At 39.1% G+C, this 21596-nt stretch overlaps 1 protein-coding gene across 7 annotated transcripts in view; it reads right to left on the reverse strand.

The window, feature by feature from the left end:
• Positions 1-21596, reverse strand: part of MOB1B (MOB kinase activator 1B) — a 152681-nt gene that overhangs the window by 15293 nt on the left and 115792 nt on the right. For all 7 annotated transcript variants that reach the window (XM_035293587.3, XM_078367133.1, XM_035293586.3 and 4 more), the window contains 2 exons: positions 13720-13886; positions 3057-3150 (listed from right to left, as the gene is read on the reverse strand). In XM_035293587.3, the coding sequence (XP_035149478.1) occupies positions 3057-3150; positions 13720-13886 (261 nt within the window). The remainder of the gene's footprint in view (positions 1-3056; positions 3151-13719; positions 13887-21596) is intronic.

Raw genomic sequence — 21596 nt, forward strand, 5'->3', positions numbered from 1 at the left:
GACAGGGTCTTACTGTAGCTTAGGCTTAAGTACAGTGGCACAAGCGTAGCTCACTGCACCCTTGAACTCCTGGGTTCAAGCAATCCTCCCACCTTGGCCTCCCAAAGTGCTGAGATTACAGGTAAGAGCCATCATCCCCAGCCCATAATTATTCTTAAGAGACAGGGACACAACCATGTTTACTACCTTATGTTAAGAAACCTTAACATTTTTAACCTTCCCTCACCATCATGTTTTTCATCTTGTCAATCATTTTCAGATGTTTCACATTCATTTTTAAATGTAAAAATCAAAAACAAAGTAAACCAAAGAATCATTTTCAATATCCTGAAGTGTTTTTTAAAAATATCAACTTTCAATATCCGAAGGCTTTTTGAAAACTAACTGTATACTGCTTAGACCTTTAGAGTTTAAAACTATGACTCCCTAATCTCTTCTTTTTCTTTTGTCATATTTATACTTAGGATGACTTCTTTCATTCTGTAGCTCTATTTTGCCTCATTATCTTTCTCATTCCACCTCTGACAGACAATTCTCTTTGAAATTTATTTCTGTCATCACAGCATGAACTTGCAAACTGCAAACTCCAATTCACAATTTCTTTTTTAATAATAATAAAAAACAGTAAGTGAGGGCCAGGCGCAGTGGCTCTCTCTTGTAATTCCAGCACTTTGGGAGGCTGAGGAGGGCAGATCACTTAAGTCAGGAGTTTGAGACCAGCCTGGCCAACGTGATGAAACCCCATCTATATTAAAAAGACAAAAATAGCTAGACGTGGTGGCACGCACCTTTAATCCCAGCTACTCGAGAGGCTGAGGCGAGAAGATCTCTTGAACCTAGGATGCAGAGGTTACCATAAGCCAAGATCGCACCATTGCACACCAGCTTGGGAGACAGAATGAGACTGTCTCAAAAAAAGAAAATAAAAATAAAAAAACAGTAACTGAGAACAAAGTTCTATGAGCCATCATTCAATACCACTTTACAAGGGGCTTAGCATTTGTTAAATATTAACAAATGCCTCTCCTTGGCACAATCCTGCATCTGCTGGTAAAGATGAAGAACCCTGACAACAACCACATCCTCTCAGCACTAATAACTGGGAAGTGTCAAGATTCTCAAAAAAAAGAGACAGGGAGGGAGAGAGGAAAGAAAAGAGAAGGTAGAAGAAAAGGAATGCAGAGAAAGAAGAAAGAGAAAGAGGGAGAAATGAAGAAAAAGAAGGAAGAAGAGAAAGAGAGGGAAGCAGGCAGGCAAGGAAGGCAGGAGACCACACAGCTTTAACATCATGCACGCACACATGCGTACCGCAGCAGAGGCAAAGATCTCTCAAGCCAGGAGAACTGGCTCTCTTAGAAGGCAGTGCTATTTAACTTCTCAAGGCATAACTAACCATAGAATAGAAAAATTTAAAACATCTATTTTCACAAGTGAAACTTAACCAAAGTGAATACCAGTAATACTGACAAGAATAAAGTAATACTAAAAGGGAACTTATTTCATTTCTAAATGCCCCCATTCCTCTAAGAAATCTTCCCAAAATAACAAGTAACAGAAATTTACACTCTACCTTTGATGATAAAACTAGGAGACACCTATGTCTTTAAACCACAATTTTTTTTTAGACAGTCTCACTCTGTTACCCAGGCTGGAGTGCAGTGGCACAATCCCAGCTCACTACAACCTCCACCTCCCAGGTTCAAGTGATTCTCATGTCTCAGCCTCCTGAGTAGCCGGGATTATAGGTGCACACCACCACACTTAGCTAATTTTTTGTATTTTTAGTAGAGACAAGATACACCATGTTGCCCAGGCTGCTCTCATCCTCCTGACCTCAGGCAACGATCTACCAGCCTCAGCCTCCCAAACTGCTGGGATTACAGGTGTGAGCTACCATGCCTAGCCTAAACCACATTATTTTTTATAAGGGCTATCTTGACTAGACTTTCAAAATGGGGAGCTGGAGAGAACAAAAGACGCACCTCCAACTACAAATCCCATACAAAGTCCACAGAAGACGTTTCTCCAAAGTAAACAGTCCAGTGAGGGGTAAAAACCACAAACATACTTCTGCAGGAAGAGGTCTAAATGGAGGAAGGAAATTCACAGACATAGATTTTGAATAGCTCTGCAGCTATACTCATCTCTATGGGCTAGAAAGTGGTTCAAACGCAGCTTTGTGCCTTTCCTCGTGTGGTCTTCCTTTCTCTTTACTGAGAACTGCCAACTTCTTTTACCGCCTCATATGGTATCTCCATATCTTTCCTAAGCTACAATATTATACCTCTGTTATGGGCTCTTTGATCATCTGACTAAATTCTTTCAGTCTATGGCAATGCATAGAGCAATATTCTTATGATGAATGCTGACATAGGATGTAAAAGATATGTACGAAAGGCCTTACATTTAGGTACCACTAAGTAAATGGTAACTGCCATTGCTATTATTAGTAGTAGTAATAATAAAATCCAGTTTCCAAAATGTACTGATTCAACCCACGTTTTCTGGGCTTTCAAACAAGGTAGCAAACTCTGTCCTTCACCAAAAGGGATTAAAAGAACAAATCTAACAGGTTAAATAAAGTATGTATAAACAGCATAAGAAATATAACAAAGAAACATCATTATAAAGGTAAAAAGTTTAATCATCTGATGAAATCAGAAGGTTCTGACAGAGAAGCATTTGATAATAAACTTTAAGATCAGTGAGATTTTTTTGAAATATTGACAGAAAATGACAGGAGTGAAATGGGAGAAAAGAAAAATATCCAAGAAAAGAAAAGAATAAGTGAGCTTCCAGAGGGTAAAAGTAATGGAGGGGACAACAAAGAATGTCCAGTAATCTAGTTAGCACAGACCAGAGAAGATACATAAGCAAACACAGGAAAGGCAGGATGGAGGGTCACAAAGCCCAAGCTAAGGAATCTAGATTAATAGTCACTGGCAAACCTCAGAAAGAGATGCTAAGTAGAGAAATCACATGGTCAGAAATATTGTTCTTCTCCAAGAACCATAAACTAATATAAAAATGAGAACTGATCATTAACCATGTCTTACTTTGGGCCAGCTGACATCACTGGACAACTTTCTTCTGTACAGAAGTCTGTGATGGTTCCATAAAGCATGTTGATCTGATTGAAGAAATCCACAGCTATAAAGCAAATATCAGTTGTAAGTAAAACAGAATGGCTAAATTTAAAATGAAATTTTAATTGTACTCAAACAGAATAGGCTTTATCAGTATTCTTTCCCCAACAAAGAACAGGTGAAATGCATACACAGAAGTCTCAATACATTGATATGAGGATCTTGTGTTCATCCAATGACTCCCTTGAGAGTAAAAAGGCAAGCACAGAGAGGAAGAAATTACTTACAACACATCTAAACAACAAAAATCTTATATCTAGAATATATAAAATACTCATATAGATCAATAAGAAAAAGACAACACAGCTGAAAAACGTGACAGTTTTGAACTGTCACTTCATGAAAGAAGTTTCCAAGTGGTCAAATATCTTATAAAAAGATATCGGTAATCATGGAACTACAAATTTAAATGATGGCAGAATGCCATTCCACAGGCCCTAAAAAGGCTAAAATTTATTTGAAAATGCAACAAGGCAAGAATATCCATCACATTCTTAAAAAAGAACCAGGCTGGGCACAATGTGTCACACCTATAATCCCAACACACTCACAGGCCAAGGCTGGAGAATCACTTAAGCACAGGAGTTCAAGATCAGCCTGGGCAACACACTGAGACCTCGTCTCCACCTAAAAATGAAAATAAAATTAGCTGGGCATGGTGGTGCATGCCTGTGGTTCTAGCTGCACAGCAGGCTGAGGTGAGAGGACTCCTTGAACCCAGGAAGTCAGGCTGCAGTGAGCCATGATCACGTTACTGCACTCCAGCCTGGGCGACAGAATGACACTATGTCTCAAAACAAAAACAAAGGTAAGTATTAAGATTTATAACCCACAGGCCGGGTGCAGTGGCTCACACTTGCAATCCTAGCACTTTGGGAGGCCGAGGCAGGCGGATCATGAGGTCAAGAGTTCCAGAGCAGCCTGGCCAACACAGTGAAACCCCATCTCTACCAAAAATACAAAAATTAGCTGGGTGTGGTGGCAGGTGCCTGTAGTCCCAGCTACTGAGGAGGCTGAGGCAGGAGAATCTCTTGAGCCCAGGAGGTGGAGGTTGCAGTGAGCCAAGATTGTGCCATTGCACTCCAGCCTGGGCAACAAGAGCAAGACTCCATCTCAAAAAAAAAAAAAAAGACTGATAAAGCACAATGAATAAAAGAATATGATTTTGTACACTAATGGAATAGAAGAGAGACATGAGCAATTACTACATGACAGAAAAAGATGCAAACATAGATGAAACATTTGATTTATTACATAGCCATCATTGCAGAATAAGCAAAGGACAGTCTTTTCATAAATATTTCTGAGTCAACTGGTTATTGCTATGGGAAAAAAATAAAACCTGGCCAGGCACAGTTGGCTCATGCCTATAATCCTAGCACTTTGGGAGGCCGAGGTGAGAGAACGGTCTGAGGAATACAGCAAGACCCTATCTCTGCAAAAAATATTTTAAACATTAGCCAAGTATGGTGGTGCTCCCCTGCAATCCCAGCCACACTACTCAGAAGGCTGAGACAGGAGAAATGCTTGAGCAATTCGAGGGTATAGTGAGCTACGATCTCGCCACTGTACTCTATCTAGCCTGGGGCCAAAAAATGAGACCTTGTCTCAAAAAAATAAAATAAAATTTGACTCTTATGTCATACTCAAAAAGCAATTTTAAGTAAACTGTACCTCTAAATGTGAAAGGTAAGACAATTAAGTTTAAAAGAACATATTCATAAGCTTTGGCATTTATAAATTTCTTAAAAAGAACATAAGCCGGCCATGGTGGTTCACGCCTGTAATACCAGCACTTGGGAAGACCAAGGCCTTGGGAGGATCACTTGAGCCCAGGAGTTTGAGATCACCCTGGACAACACAGTAAAACCTCATCACTACAAAAATTAAATAATAAATAAAGTAGCTGGGCATGGTGGTCACACCTGTAATCCCAGCACTCTAGAACACTCTAGGATGCTAAGGTGGGAGGATTGCTAGAGCCAGGGAAGTTCAAGGCTGCAGTGAGCCATGATTGTGCCACTGCACTCCAACCTGGATGACAGGGCAAAACCTCAAAAAATAAAAATTTAATTTAAAAAAAAAGGAGGATAAAGAGCACTAATCATTAAGGAATAGTTTTCATGTTTCACTAGATTTGTTCCTAGGTTGACATTTTTGATGCTATGTATTTTTTCCTTTTGTTCATTTTTTTTTTTGGACTCCATTTTCTGGGAATGAGATATTCATAATTTTATATTGACCCTAGAGCTGACAACCTCATTAAATTCATCTATTAGTAATAATAATCATGGTATAGTAATAATAATCATAGTCTTTTAGATTTTCAACACATTTTCTTATCCAAAAAGGCATTTTCAGACCAATCAACATATTTACTTTTATTGGCTATGAATGAAAAAAATAATTCTTTCTTCCTTTCTAGTCAGTATATTTTGTATTCTTTTTCTTGCCTTACTGACTTGGTTAAGACTCCAGTAACTGGTTGGACGTGGTGGCTCATGACTGTAGTCCCAGCACTTTGGGAAGCCAATTCAGGCAGATCATCTGAGGTCAGGAGTTTGAGACCAGCCTGAACAATATGGTAAAACCTTGTCTCTACTAAAATACAAAAAATGAGCCGGGCATGGCAGAGGTACGCCTGTAGTCCCAGCTACATGGAAGGCTGAGACAGGAAAATTACTTGAACTCAGGAGGCAGAAGTTGCTATGAGCCCAGATTGTGCCAATGCACTCCAGCCTGGGCGACAGAGCAAGACTCTGTATAAAAAATAAGTAAATAAAGACTCCAGTAAAATACTGGTAATGGATATTCTTGACTCTTTCCTAAATTAAGAAAAAAATTCAACATTTACTATTATAATGTTATAGCTATTCTGCAAATAAATATCCTTTATCAGAAGAAAGTTCTTATCTATTACTTGATAGCCTTTTTATTATGAATTGATTTTGAATTTTGTCAAATGGTTTTCTGCACATATTGTTGTGATATGATTTTTCTTCTCCTTGATTGGCTAATGCAGTGAATCACAATGACAATTTTAAATTTTTTTTCCTAATTTTTTTTTTTTTGAGCTAAGATCTCACTCTGTTGCCCAGGCTTGGGGTACAGTCCTATGATCAGAGCTCAGTGCAGCCTCAAACTCCTGGGTTCAAGCAATCCTCTCGCCTGGACCTACTTGAGTAATCAGGACTATTGGCAAGCAACACCATACCTAGCTAACTTTTAAAACTTTTTATAAATAGTGGGACTCACTATATTGCCTAGGCTGATCTCAACCACCTGGTTTCAAGCAATCCTTTCACCTTAGCCTCCCAAAACACTGGGATTACAGGCATGAGCCACAACATGAGGCCCCCTCAAATGTTAAATTAACCTTTGTATTCCTGGAATACACTCAGTTTAGTCATAATGTTATAAACACTTAGAATGTTACTAGATTCAATTCACTAAATATTTTTATTAGGATTTTTACATTTAGGTTAATTTCAAAAGTTAGATGACCTGGTTTCCTTTCTTGTAATGTTCATGCAGAATTCATAAAACTAATATTTCTTCCATTCTCTGTAAGACCCAAAGGCTGGCATTATTTCTTCCTTAAATGTTTCATGGAAATATACTGTGCCAAGGTTTTTAAATGCATATAATTTTTTTTAAGTTTTAAGACTGTTCAAATTTTTTTATTTTAGTGTTAACTTTGATAAGCTGAATTTTTATAAGAATTTGGCTATTTCATTTAAACTTTCAAATCCATTAGGATACATTTATAACTTGTTCACAATATTCTCTTAGAACTTTTAATGCTATGTAAGATCTGGTGTGTATTTGCTTTTTTATCCCTGATATTGGTTATTTGTGCTTTCTAGTATTATTTTAAATAAATAATATTTTTTAAATAATATTTTTATTTTATAAATATTAAAAAAATTTTTCTTGATCAATCTTACCAGGGGTTATAAATTTTTAGACTTTTCAAAGAACAACTTTTTTTTTTCCACAATAAGGAAAAGTTTATTTAAAAAAAAAAAAAATCCAAGAAATTTTTTTTGTATTTACATGTATCTATTTTACATTTTTTTAAATGTTATATAACAACTATATAAAATATTTATGTATACATATATACATTTATACTTTTTCCATAACTTTTTAAAATTAAATTTCAAAATATTTTTTTAAATTGCATTTTAGGTTTTGGGGTACGTGTGAAGAACATGCAAGATTGCTACATAGGTACACACATGGCAGTGTGATTTGCTGCCTTCCTCCCCATCATCTATGTCTGGCATTTCTCCCCATGCTATCTCTCCCCAACTCCCCACCCCCTGCTGTCCCTCCTGTTCCCCCCCAACAGACCCCAGTGTGTAGTGCTCCCCTCCCTGTGTCCATGTGTTCTCATTGTTCAACACCCGCCTATGAGTGAGAACATGTGGTGTTTGATTTTCTGTTCTTGTGTCAGTTTGCTGAGAATGATGGTTTCCAGGTTCATCCATGTCCCTACAAAGGACACAAACTCATTGTTTTTGATGGCTGAATAATATTCCATGGTGTATATGTGCCACATTTTCCCAGTCCAGTCTATCATTGATGGGCATTTGGGTTGGTTCCAGGTCTTTGCTATTGTAAACTGTGCTGCAACAAACATTCGTGTGCATGTGTCCTTTTAGTAGAATGATTTATAACCCTTTGGATATATACCCAGTAATGGGATTGCTGGGTCAAATGGAATTTCTATTTCTAGGTCCTTGAGGAATCGCCACACTGTCTTCCACAACGGTTGAACTAATTTATACTCCCACCAACAGTGTAAAAGTGTTCCTTTTTCTCCACATCCTTTCCAGCATCTGCTGTCTCCAGATTTTTTAATGATCGCCATTCTAACTGGCATGAGATGGTATCTCAATGTAGTTTTGATTTGCATTTCTCTAATGACCAGTGATGATGAGCATTTTCTCATATGTTTGTTGGCCTCATGTATGTCTTCTTTTGTAAAGTGTCTGTTCATATCCTTTGCCCATTTTTGAATGGGCTTGTTTTTTTCTTGTAAATCTGTTTTAGTTCTTTGTAAATTCTGGATATCAGCCCTTTGTCAGATGGGAAGACTGCAAAAATTTTTTCCCATTCTGTTGGTTGCCGATTCACTCTAATGACTGTTTCTCTTGCCGTGCAGAAGCTGTGGAGTTTGATTAGGTCCCATTTGTCTAATTTGGCTTTTGTTGCCAATGCTTTTGGTGTTTTGGTTATGAAGTCCTTGCCTACACCTATGTCCTGAATGGTTTTGCCTAGATTTCCTTCTAGGGTTTTTATGGTGTTAGGTCTTACGTTTAAGTCTTTAATCCATCTGGAGTTAATTTTAGTGTAAGGTGTAATGAAGGGGTCCAGTTTCTGCTTTCTGCACATGGCTAGCCAGTTTTTCCAACACCATTTATTAAACAGGGAATCCTTTCCCCAATGCTTGTTTTTGTCAGGTTTGTCAAAGATCAGATGGTTGTAGATATGTTGTGTTGCCTCTGAGGCCTCTGTTGTGTTCCATTGGTCTATATCTCTGTTTTGGTACCAATACCATAATGTTTTGATTACTGTAGCCTTGTAGTATAGTTTGAAGTCCAGTAGTGTGATGCCTCCCACTTTGTTCTTCTTGCTTAGAATTGACTTGGCTATGCGGGCTCTCTTTTGGTTCCATATGAAGTTTAAGGTGAGAACCACCTTTTTTTTGAGATGGAGTCTTGCTCTGTCACCTAGGCTGGAATGCAGTGGTGCAATCTCAGCTCACTGCAACCTCCACCTTCCAGATTCAAGCAACTCTGCCTCAGCCTCCCAAGTATGTAGATTACAGGGACCCACCACCACACCCAGCTAATTTCTGTATTTTTAGTAGAGATGGGGTTCACCATGTTGGCCAGGCTGATCTTGAACTCCTCAAGTATTCTCCCACCTCGGCCTCCCAAAGTGCTGGGATTACAGGAGTGACCCACTGCACCCAGCCCAATTCTCTTTATTGTATGTTTCTTTTTTTATTTTTTTAATTTCTGTTCTTTACTGATAACCTCTTTTAACATTTTGTTTTGAGACGGAGTTTCACTCTTGTTGCCAAGGCTGCAGTGCAATAGCGCAATCTCAGCTCACTGCAACCTCCACCTCCTGGGTTCAAGCAATTCTCCTGCCTCAGCCTCCCGAGTAGCTGTGACTACAGGTGCGTGTCATCACACCTGGCTAATTTTTGTATTTTCATTAGTGACGGGGTTTCGCCATGTTGGCCAGGCTGGTCTTGAACGCCTGACCTTGTGATCCACCCATCTCAGCCTCCCAAAGTGCTAGGATTACAAGCATGGGCCACCACTGGCCTCACCTCTTTTAACTTTCTTTGCATTTAATTTGCTGTTGTTTTCCCAACCTCCAGAGATTGATGCTTAGTTCATTAACTTTTAATATTTTTTCTTTTCTAATATATGTATGTATGTAAGGCTCTACATTTCCTCTAACAGAGCTTCAGCCATATCCCACAAGTTTCCATATATAGTATTTTCATCATCAAATTTCAATTTAAAATATTTTCTAATTTCTATTGAGACATACTTTTTCCAAACATATACAGATTTCTCTTTGTTATTGCTTTCTGGCTAGATTCCACTGTGGTTAGAGATAGTATTGGTGTCGATTTTTGAAAATGTACATATATATATATACTCTTAGGTGCTTAGGTCATGTGCTCCTAGGTCAAGTCTGTTAATCATGTTGTTCAAATTTTTCTAATTTGTTATTGATTTTTTCTTCTATATTTTCTGTTACTGAAAGAGAAATGTTAAAATCTGCCATTATGACCACGGTTTGTCTACTTCTCCTTTTAGTTCAGTCAACTAATACTAATAAGTTTTTGAGATGTTATTAGAAACATATACATTCAGAATTTTATATATTATTTGAGAATTGAAATGTTTATCATTTTAAAATATCCTTTTTCACTGCTTTTTGCCTGAATGTCTACTTTATCTGACATGACTACTAACATTCTCTGGATTAGTGTTTAACTTTAGTTTCAACCATTCTATATCTGTATATTTATATATCTTGCAGCATTCAGATTTGTTTTGCTTTGTTGCCATCTTGACATAATCGAGGTTTTTTGTTCTTTGTTTTCTGTTTAAGACAGGGTCTTGCTCTGTCGCCCAGGCTAGAGTGCAGCGGTGCAATCACAACTCACGGTAGCATTCACCTTCTAGGCTCAAGAGATCTTCCCACCTCAGTCTCTCAAGCAGCCTGGACCACAAGTGTGCGCTACCATGCCTGGCAAACTTTTTTATTTTTGGTAAAGATAGAGATTTGCCATGTTGCCCACAATGGTCTCAAACTCCTGGGCTCAAGTGATCATCCCACTGCAGCCTCCCAAAGTGCAGAGTTTACAAGCATAAGCCGCCATGCCCGGACAACCAACTTTTGTGTTGGACCATTTTGACCTTTACATTTAATACAATTATTATTGATAATATATAGATTTCAACCTACTATTAATATCTTACTATTTGCTATCTATTTATCCTACTCATTGTTTGATTTTTTTTCTCTCCTTATGTTTTTATTAAATTTATTTTATTTCATTTTTTTAGAGACAGGGTCTCACTCCCCCGCTCAGGCTTGAGTACAATGGTATGATCATGGTACACTGCAGCCTCGAACTCCTAGTATTCCTCCCACCTCAGCCTCCCAAGTAGCTATGGCTACAGGTATGTACATCTCTGGCTAGCTTATTCTTTTCTTAGAGACAGGGTCTTGCTACATTGCCCTGCATAGCCCTTATTGTTAAATTTAAGAGCTCTTTGTATATTTTGGATACAAGTCCTTTAATATGTATGTGGTCTGCAAAGATTTTCTGCTAGTCAGTGGCTTCATTTTTTATTTTCTTTACAATGTCTTTCCCAGAGCAGAATTTTAAATTTTCTTTCTCTTTTTTTGTTGGAGACAGAGTCTTGCTCTGTCACCCAGGCTGGAGTGCCGTGTTACAGTCCAACAATTCAGTTAAATGCTGTATTTTTCAAAGCAGAATATGTCCTAAGCAGATGTTCTAATGCTTCAGTCTAAAGCAATCTTTGTCCAGCTGTAGTAAAATTATAGAATTACTAGGAAATTTTAAAAGTTTTCAAAGTTCTAGGCATTAGAGTACTACAGTAGTCCCTCCTTAACTGTGGGTTCACTATCCATAGTTTCAGTTATCTGTGATCAACCTTGGTCTAAAAATATCAAATGGAAAACTTCAGAAAAAAACAATATATAAATTTTAAATTGTGTGCCACTCTGAGTAATGTGATCAAATTTCACAGCATCTCACTCCGTCCACCTGGGATGTGAATCAACCCTCAGTCTAGCATATTCATGATGTATACCTGCCCATTAATCATTTATAGTAGCCATCTTGGTTATCAGAGTGAAACATCACAAGAAGGGTGAGTAAACCATAAGATTATTTTGGAAGGTAGAGACTACATTCACATAACTTTTACTACAGTATAATTATAATTGTTCTATGTTATTAATAGTTGTTAATCTCTTACTGTGCTTAATTTATAAATTAAGGTTTATCATAGGTATGTAGTATATAGAAAAAACACAGTATATAAAAGGTTCAGTACTATCACTGGTTTTAGGAATCCACTGGTCATCTTGGAATGTATCCCTAGCAGATAAGGGAGGTACAGACACTCAGTTGTGGCAACTGAGAAGACAGAATCTACTATAATATAGAAGCTGTACACAGCCATGCTTACATTTTAAACATTAGTAAATTAACTCTCAAATAAATTTTACAAAAAGGCACAAACAAGTACAAAAAGAATGTACACATATATTGGAGATTTATTCTGATATAAATCTTGGAGATGACACAGAACTATCTTAGAAATATGACTGGCCTCATCAATAAAGCAAACAAATCACTTTGTTTCGAATAACTAGCCTCTCTTGGTTCAGGCGGATAATCCCATGATAATAATATGGCTCTTGTGTAAATGCTATCACAGTAAGTTTTAAGACATCAAAATAAAATCCTCTGGTTCCTAAAAGGTATTAGATGGGGGCAGTTCAATTGATACATCCCATGACATAGTTCAAATTATAGTAAGAGGCCATTAAATATAAGAAAAATACTGTTTTGCTTTTCTTAAAGCCTAGACATTTTGTGTATGCCTTAAATTAGCTTTCATTTTATTTTTACTAAATTCAAATAAATTTCCTTCTATTATAAAATTCTTATTATTATTATATTATTTTTACTAATGCTGAAACACCCTGAACCTTTTACTCCTCAACTTTCTCTGGCTTAATTCCCAAGAATATATTTACTTTTCCTATGTTAGTCTTTGTAGGAGTTAAGAACATCTCATAAACATATTTTACTAACTTCATAAGATTACTACTCAACGTCTTTTGGAAAAAAAAAATAAGCACAACTGGCAGGGCGCAGTGGCTCATACCTGTAATCCCAGCACTTTGGGAGGCTGAGGCAGGTGGATCACAAGGTCAGGAGTTTGAAGCCAGTCTGACCAACACGGTAAAACCCCGTCTCTACCAAAAATACAAAAATTAGCCAGGCATGGTGGTACATGCCTGTAATCCCAGCTACTCAGGAGGCTGAGGCAGAAGAATCGCTTGAACAAGAAACAGAGGTTGTAGTGAGCCAAAGTCGTGCCACTGTACTTCAGCGGGGGCAACTAAGTAAAACTTCGTCTAAAAACTAAATAAATCAATCAAAATAAAAGATAAATAAGCACAATTAGACAAATTACTGAGTATACCAATGAGAAAGGCAATTTGGCATAGTGGTTGTTAATTCAATAGACTCGGAAATTCTATAGCTGTATATATGAGCCCAGGCTTTGCCATTTAATAGCTGTATGACCTAAGCAAGTTACTAACTATCTCAGCTTAATCTACTAAATGAAATAATAATCATACCTACATCATAAGTTTATAAAGATAAAATAAAATCATGTGGAAAGGAGAGTGGCATGTCTATACAATTAGTGTATGACAAATAAAAAATTATTATCATTATTGTAATGAAGATAATAAATCTATGCTTTGTATTAAAATAGGAAACAAGATTTAATAAAACTCCATATTCAGAAATTCAGTAACAAGGACTGGGTATGGTGACTCATGCCTGTAATCCTAGCACAGTGGAAGGCTGAGGCAAAAAGACCATCCTGCAGAACATACTGAGACCCCCATATCTACTAAAAAAAGTTTTTAAATGAGCCAGGCATGGTGGTGTATGCCTGTAGTCCCAGCTACGTTGGGGGCTGAGGTAAGAGGATTGCTTGAGCCAGAGGTCAAGGCTGCAGTCAGCTGTAACTGTACCACTGTACTCCAGTCTTCCAGCCTGTGTGACTGAGACCCTGTCTCAAAAAATAATAATAATAAAGTAAATAAAGTAACATGAAGGTTAAAGTTAGATTGAGATATCACTCTTTTATGATATTAGCTTGCTAACTAAATCCTAGAACGGATAGCACCAACACTCACCAACAACAAGGCTATTACCGTAATTCATAGTCTACTGAGAAATAGAAAGGCTACTTACTGTTAACTGCAACCCATTCATTTAGATCTTCCCCCTCAGGAAGCATGACAGCCATCCGGAGGTTGCCACTGCCAAGTGTGGCTTCTGCATGTTTTAAGAGCTCATACTGGTGAGAACCCTCTGGAATGTTCTTCTTTGGTTTAAAAGTTTTAGAAGAGCGACTACCACTATGAATAGAAAAGAAAAAAAAAGGCACTTTAAAAAGGCACGACCTTCAACAGAATCATTCACCAAGCATTAGACCTAAACTGTATTGGCTTAAATCCCAGCAATATAATTGCTGTAACTACTGTGCTCTCCAGCCAAAACTCCTACAAACTTCTCTACTGTCTCCAGTTAACTCACAAAAAGAAAAAAATTTTAAGCTGCAAAAAACTAACACCTCTTCTCAATAAATTAATGACTCAGGATTATAGATTGTAATCTAAAAAACAAAAAAGTACTTCCATGACAAGTTTTAGTTATTTTATTCATTTCACCCCATTATAGATTGTAATCTAAAAAACAAAAAAGTACTTCCATGATAAGTTTTAGTTATTTTATTCATTTCACCCCATTATAAGTTTCTCATTCTAATAAATTTGTTTCCTTCTTAAAAGAAATGTAAAGATACAATTTGATATCAACAAAACATAAAAATCCTACAGCAAGGAAAAAAAAAGCTACATGTTCGGCCAAGCACGATGGCTCACGCCTGTAATTCCATCACTTTGGGAGGCAGAGGTAGGCAAATCACCTGAGGTCAGGAGTTAGAGACCAGCCTGGCCAACATGGTGAAACGCTGTCTCTACTAAAAATGCAAAAAAATTAGCCAGGTGTGGTGGCGGGTGCCTGTAATCCCAGCTACGCAGGAGACTGAGGCAGGGGAATCACTTGAACCCAGGAGGCAGAGGTTGTAGTGAGCCAAGATTGTGCCACTGCACTGTAGCCTGGGCAACAGAGACTATGTCTCAAAGAAAGAAAGAAACAAGAAAAGCTACATGTATTTCTACCCAATTAAAGGAAGTATCAGTAATCAATTTTAGTCTAGAACTGCTTAAGCAGTTAAGTAGCTACACATTAGCCTGGCTGGTTTGCTCAAATTTCTGAATGCTAACGCACACACAGATAAACACACAGCATATATGCATGTGTGTATACACACATATATATTGTTTAATGGATCAACTGAAACTAGGCTTCAAGATGGTTTAATAGATTTTTTTTTTTTTTTTTTTTTTTTTTGAGATGCAGTCTCACATTGTCGCCCAGGCTGTAGTACAGTGGCACGATCTTGGCTCACTGCAATCTCCACCTTTTGGGTTTAAGCAATTCTCCTGCCTCAGCCTCCCAAGTAGCTGGGACTACAGGCATGCGCCACCATGCTCAGCTATTTTTTTTTTAAATAAATTTTTAGTAGCAACAGGGTTTTACCATGTTGGCCATAATGGTCTCTATCTCCTGAGCTCATGATCCATCCACCTTGGCCTCTTGAAGTGCTGGGATTACAGATGTGAGCCACCGCACCAGGCCAGTTTTAATAGTTTTTAAGACAGCTGGGCACACCTCCAGTTCCAGCTACTGGAGAGGCCGAGGTGGGAGGATCCCTTTAAGGTTGAAGGGCACTATGATCACACCTGTGAATAGACACAGCACTCCAACTTGGGCAACAGAGCAAAACTCCAGTCTCTGCAAAAAATAAAAAAAAAGAAAAGAAAAAGAAAAAGAGAGGGAGGAGGGGAGATGAGTATGTTGGCTCAAACTGGTAATCCCAGTTACTCCAGAGGTCAGAGGCAGGAGGACTGCTTCAGGCCAGGAGTTTGAGACCAGCCTGGGCAACATAGTGAGATCCCCTATCTCTAAAAAAATGTCTAAAAATTAGCCAGGTATGGTGGTGCAGCCTGTAGTCCCAGCTACTAGGGAGGCTGAAGCCAGAGGATAGCTTGAGCTCAAGGAGTTCAAGACTGCAGCGAGCAATAATCATGCCATTACACTCCAGCCTGGGCAACAGAATGTGGCCCGTGTTTTAAAAAAAAAAAAAAAAGAGGAAGAAGAAGAAAGAAGAAGAGGAGGAGGAAGAGGAGGAGGAGGAAGAGGAGGAGAGGAAGAGGAGGAAGAAGAGGAGGAAGAAGAGGGGGAAAAGAGGAAGAAGAAGAGGAAGAAGTAGGGGTGGTATTTTTAAATTAATGCTAGCAAATTTTTATCAAATTTGGAGTCACCCCTGTCCACTATTCTCCTCCTCTTCTTATGAAAAGGAACAGACTGGAAAAAAAGAAGCTGAGTAAGTGTCATCAAAAACATCTAGGCATTTGAACATATGAATATGAAAGTGGAATTACAAAAAGAAGATATAAACAATGGTTACACTTTCCAAACTCTCCAAAACTTTTCACTGATTACCTCCTCTCAAGTTTACAACCTCTACCCCAATCCGTCCCTCTTTCCCTAAGATAAAGCAGTAGTTCTCAACCCCTCGCTACATTATGATAATCATCTGAGGAGCTTTCAAAAAGTACCGAGGATCCTGAAATAAAATAACAATCTACCAGTCAACCCAAATATCCAATTCAATAACAGGTATTTTTCATTCTAAAGTACTGACATTCTCATTTAAATATAGGTCTCTTCACAGGTGTTTAATTAGAATTAAACTGATGTTCCTCAACTCTAACATACCCTTTCCTAACTCTACTCAACAGCAAAAGGGTAGCTTTAAAACACTCATCACGGGGCTGGGCACGGTGGCCCACACCTTTAATCCAAGCACTTTGGGAGGCCAAGGCAGGTGGATTGCTTGAGCCCAGGACAGGCTGGGCAACACGACAAAACTCTGTCTCTACCAAAAATACAAAATTTAACCAAGTGTGGTGGTGCATGCCCATAGTCCCAGCTATTCAGGAAGCTGAGGCAGAAAGATCATTTAAGCCTAGGAAGTCAAGGCTACAGTGAACCAAGATCATGCCACTATACCCTAGCCTGAGTGACTGGGCAAAACCCTGTCTAGAAAAAAAATAAAATAAAAAATCAACCCAACACAGTGGCTCTTGCCTGTAATCCCAGCACTTCGGGAGGCCAAGGTGGGAGGCTCACCTGAACCCAGGATTTGAAGACCAACCTGGGCAACATGGTAGGACTCCATCTCTAAAAAATATATTAAAAAAAAAATTCAACCAGAGAATCAGAAGCTAAAAGAAAAAAATTTAAAATAAAGGCACTCATTAAATTATGTTACTTCTCTGCTTAGAACCACTCAGTGACTTTCAGTGCAAAAGTGTAAATCCAAAGGTCAAATATTACATATAGTCAAGCTCTTAGACCCATTCTCATGTGGAAATTCTTCAGTTTAATGAGACAATGTAATAAACACCAAATTTGCTCCCAGCATCTCTAAAATATAATTATAAAAATATTTAATGCTAGGTGTGGCAGAACATGCCTGTAATCCCAACTATGGAAAAGCTGAGGAAGAAAGATTGCTAGAGGGCAGGAGTTTGAGGCTAACCTAGGAAACACAGTGAGACTCTGCCTCCAAAAAATAAAAATAAATTTTAAAAAATTATTTATATAAATATAAATGGTAATAATATAAATATATGTATGCCTACCAAGCCTGAAACTTACTTCACTTTCCTCCTTCTAACCCTTTATAACAACTTTGTATAAGACACATACTTCGCCAGGTACAGTGGCAAATCTACAATCCCAGCACTTTGGGAGGCCAAGGTGGGCGAATGACCTGAAGTCAGGAGTTCGAAAACAGTCTGGCCAACATGGGGAAACCCTGTCTCTAGAAAAAATACTAAAATTAGCCAGGTGTGGTAACACACACCTTTAATCCCAGCTACTCCAGAGGCTGAGGCAGGAGATTCACTTGAACCCAGGAGGCAGAGGTTACAGTGAGCCGTTAGCATGCCACTGCACTCCAGCCTAAGTGACAGAGACTCTGTCTCAAAAAAAAAAAAAGACACATACTTCACAAACATATTTTACAAAAAGATATTTTGCTAATTTATGGGTGATTAATTAGGAAAAGAGGTTCCCTATTACCAATGTGGTGCAAATCTTCAGACAAGGTGTTAAGTACACTCCCTTTAATTAGCACATGGCTCAGATGGCTGCAGCAACTGGAGATGTGACAAGCAGCTCTGAAAATGGCTGACAAGAGTACATAAGAACCACAAGGATCTCAGCTGTGTCTGCATTCAGGTAAGTCAGAGCCGCACCTCCCCAAAGTGATCTACTAATCAAACCACGCTGCCCGGACATTTTAAGATTCCAATGTTTTCTTGATCAATGCTCTTCCCAAAACTTTATACTTCGGAAGAAAAAAAATCTGAGTTCAATTTTGTGAAGGCCAACTTTGACACACATCAGCTATGTTATCTCAGGCAAATTACCTACCTTTCCAAAGCCTATTTTTTGGTTAGCAAGGAAAACCTAATAAAAATAACAAAACATGAGCACTACCTGTATCATAAGACAGTTGCAAAATGAGAGGATACATGTAACATTTAGTATTTTCATTATCCTTTGTTTTCTTGACCCACAATGACTCAAAAAAAAAAAAAGAAAAGAAATAGTAGTGCAGTACTAAAACCCCAAATCCTACTTTATCCCTCAAGACTAAATGGGGGAAAAGATAATTAGTTCAGAAACAAACAACTGTCCTGTCATTTTAAAAGAGAATTTTTTTTTTAATTTCTGGGTTTTTTTTTTTTTGGTGGTTGTTGTTGTTGTTCTTGTTGTTTTTTGGTTTTTTTTTTGTGTGTGTGCTATTCCCTATGCTGACCTCAAGGTTCAGGCAATCTAAGAATAATCTTAGGGTTAGACTGGAAATCAGGAAAACAAGGTTCTACTCCCCATTTTGGAATTTTCCATTTTTCTTTTTTCATTTTTCTTGAGACAGAGTCTTGCTCTGGTGCAATCTTGGCTCACTGAAACCTCCAGCTCCCAGGTTCAAGCGATTCTCCTACCTCAGCCTCCTGAAAAGCTAGCATTATAAGCATGTACCACCACGCCCAGCTAATTTTTGTATTTTCAGTAGAGACAAGGTTTCACCACATTGTTCAGGCTGGTCTCGAACTCCTGAACTGAAGTGATCCACCTGCCTCAGCCTCCCAAAGTGCTAGTTTTACAGGCATGAGCCATAGTGCCCAGCCTGCAATTTTCTTCTTCTGTTACTTAAGAAACAACAAATTATCATCTGGGCTTCAATTTTTTTTTTTTTTAATTTTGTTTTCTGAGAGTCTGGAAAATGACTTTTTACAAAAGTATATAATTTAGAGATGAATGTTTGTAAATGTTTCTAGTTCCCTGCAGATTCTTGACTCTCTTCATTTCCACATACATTTATACTTTCAAATGCTTGCAAATCCTGCATTTAATTTCCCTTCTATCTAACCCGTCTGCTTTATTTCTGCAGAATACTCTAACCACTCAATACTTTTTAAAAATACTTTTTAAAATTTTTGTTAGGTTTTTTTCTTCAGCTGCTACCTGAATCTTCACCTGCCAGTATCCACCCTACCCGGGAATGGTGGTGGTCAATAATGCTACTCATTCCCAGGTCAAAAGACCAACTGACACAGGCAAGCACAGCAGCTCACGCCTGCAATCCCAGCACTTTGGGAGGCCGTGGATCACTTAAGATCAGGGGTTCAAGACCAGCCTGGCCAACATAGTGAAACCTCGTCTCTGCTAAAAACACAAAAATTAGCTGGGTGTGGTGGCAGGTGCCTGTAATCCTGGCTACTTGGGAGGCCGAGGCAAGAGAATCACTTGCTCCCAGGAGGAGGAGGCTGCAGTGAGTTGAGATCATACCACTTCACTCCAGCATGGGCAACAGGGCAAGAGAAAGAAAGAAAGAAGAAAAGAAAGAAAGAAAGAAAAGAAAAAAGAAAGAAAGAAAGAAAGAAAAAGAAAGAAAGAAAGAAAGAAAGAAAAAGAGAGAGAGAGAGGGAGGGAGGGGGAGGGGGAAAGGGGGGAGAGGAAAGGGGAGAGGGGGAAAGGGGGAGGGGGGTGGGGGATGGGAAAGGGGGGAGGGGCGAGGGAGGGGCGGGGGATGGGGGAAGGGGGACGGGGGATGGGAAAGGGGGGAGGGGGGAGCGGGGGAGGGGAGGGGGCGGGGGAGGGGGGAGGGGGACGGGGGATGGGAAAGGGGGGAGGGGGGAGCGGGGGAGGGGAGGGGGCGGGGGATGGGGGAGGGGACGGGGGATGGGGAAGGGGAGGGGAGGGGGAAGGGGGAGGGGGAGGGGGAGGGGAGGGGGGCGGGGGAATGGGGGAAGGGGGACGGGGATGGGAAAGGGGGGAGGGGGAGGGGAGGGGGCGGGGGATGGTGGAAGGGGACGGGGGTGGGAAAGGGGGGAGGGGGGATGGGAGAGAGGAGGGGGGCGGGGGATGGGGGAAGGGGGACGGGGGACGGGGAAGGGGAGGGGAGGAGAGGGGAGGGGAGGGGAGGGGAGGGGAGGGGAGGAGAGGACCATACAAATAGAGTCAGCTGATATTGACAAAAGGGGAAACGCAATTCAATGAGGAAAGGATGATCTTTTCAACAAGTGATAGAAAATCTGTATGACCTTGAATTTGATGATGAGTTTCTAGATATAAAGACCAACTAACAAATGACAGAGCCCTCAAATTCAAAAGCACAAACACTCAAGCATGTACATGGAGTCCTCACCAGAGAGTACAAGTTCTTGTAGCAACACTGTATGCCCAATGCATACACCTCACCTATTTTAAGATATACGAATGGAAACGTTCACAAAATTTTTCAAAAACATAAAGTATGTTGCCCTCTCACCCCACCTACCTCAGAAGAAATTACAGTGTCTAGTATCTGGTATAAGCACTAGAAAGTTTTGTGCCTGTTTTTGTTTGCTTTTACACAATAGCAGCATACCGTAGTGTACTTAATGTTTTTCACTTACTATATCCAGAAGACTGTTAATAAGATTCAAGTAGACCTAACTTATTCTTTCTAATGGCTAAAATAATATTTCCTTGTGTAGATATATAATAAAATACTCTGATCAGTCCTTTATTAATCAAAACATTTAGGCTGTTTCCTCCAGTCATCTGCTACCACAAACAATATTACAGTAAGCATCCTTGTGTATATGCATATCTAAAGGATAAATTCCCAGAAGAACTGCTGTACTAAATAGTAACATTTTTAAATTTTATACAGTGCCTATTTTTTCCCCAAATAAACTGCACCCTTTTACAATCCCACTAACAACGTACGTATGGGAGCAGCTACAACAAATGAGAGTCTTAATAGACAGGTATTAGAGATTGCTAATTTCTCTTGTACAGCTTACAAGATAGCACCATAACTATGGAGAATGTTGTGTTGTGTTTTATCGTTTGTTTTCTGAGACAGGGTCTTGCCCTGTTGCCCAGGTTGGAATTCAGGGGCATGAGTAACAGCTCAAGTGATCCTCCCACCTAAGCCTCCTGAGTAGCTGTGACTACAGGTATACGCTACCACACCCAGCTAATTTTTATATTTTTAATAGAGATGAGGTCTCACTTTGTTGTCCAAGCTAGTCTTGAACTGCTAGGCTCAAGCAATCCTCCCACCTTGGCCTCCCAAAGTGCTGGAATACAGGCTTGAGCCACTATGCTCAGCTACTATGAAAAGCTTTCTCACTAGAATGTGAATGATGTATTATATATTAGGAGTAATGTATTAATAATTCATAGCATTACCTCACTGCTTTCCAAATAAACATACACGATATTCACATTTGTTTCCCATTCTCACTCGTACACCTGAAGGCAAATCCATTTTTGGAGCAAGACAGGGTGGTTTGTCTAGTAAAGAACTCAGTCCTAGAGATGGTCCTGAATACATTATCTCTTAGTCTTGCAATTTGATTTATCTTTTGCAAATT

This window comes from Callithrix jacchus, chromosome 3 (genome assembly GCF_049354715.1).
Source record: "Callithrix jacchus isolate 240 chromosome 3, calJac240_pri, whole genome shotgun sequence".
Classification (NCBI taxonomy): Eukaryota; Metazoa; Chordata; class Mammalia; order Primates; family Cebidae; genus Callithrix; species Callithrix jacchus.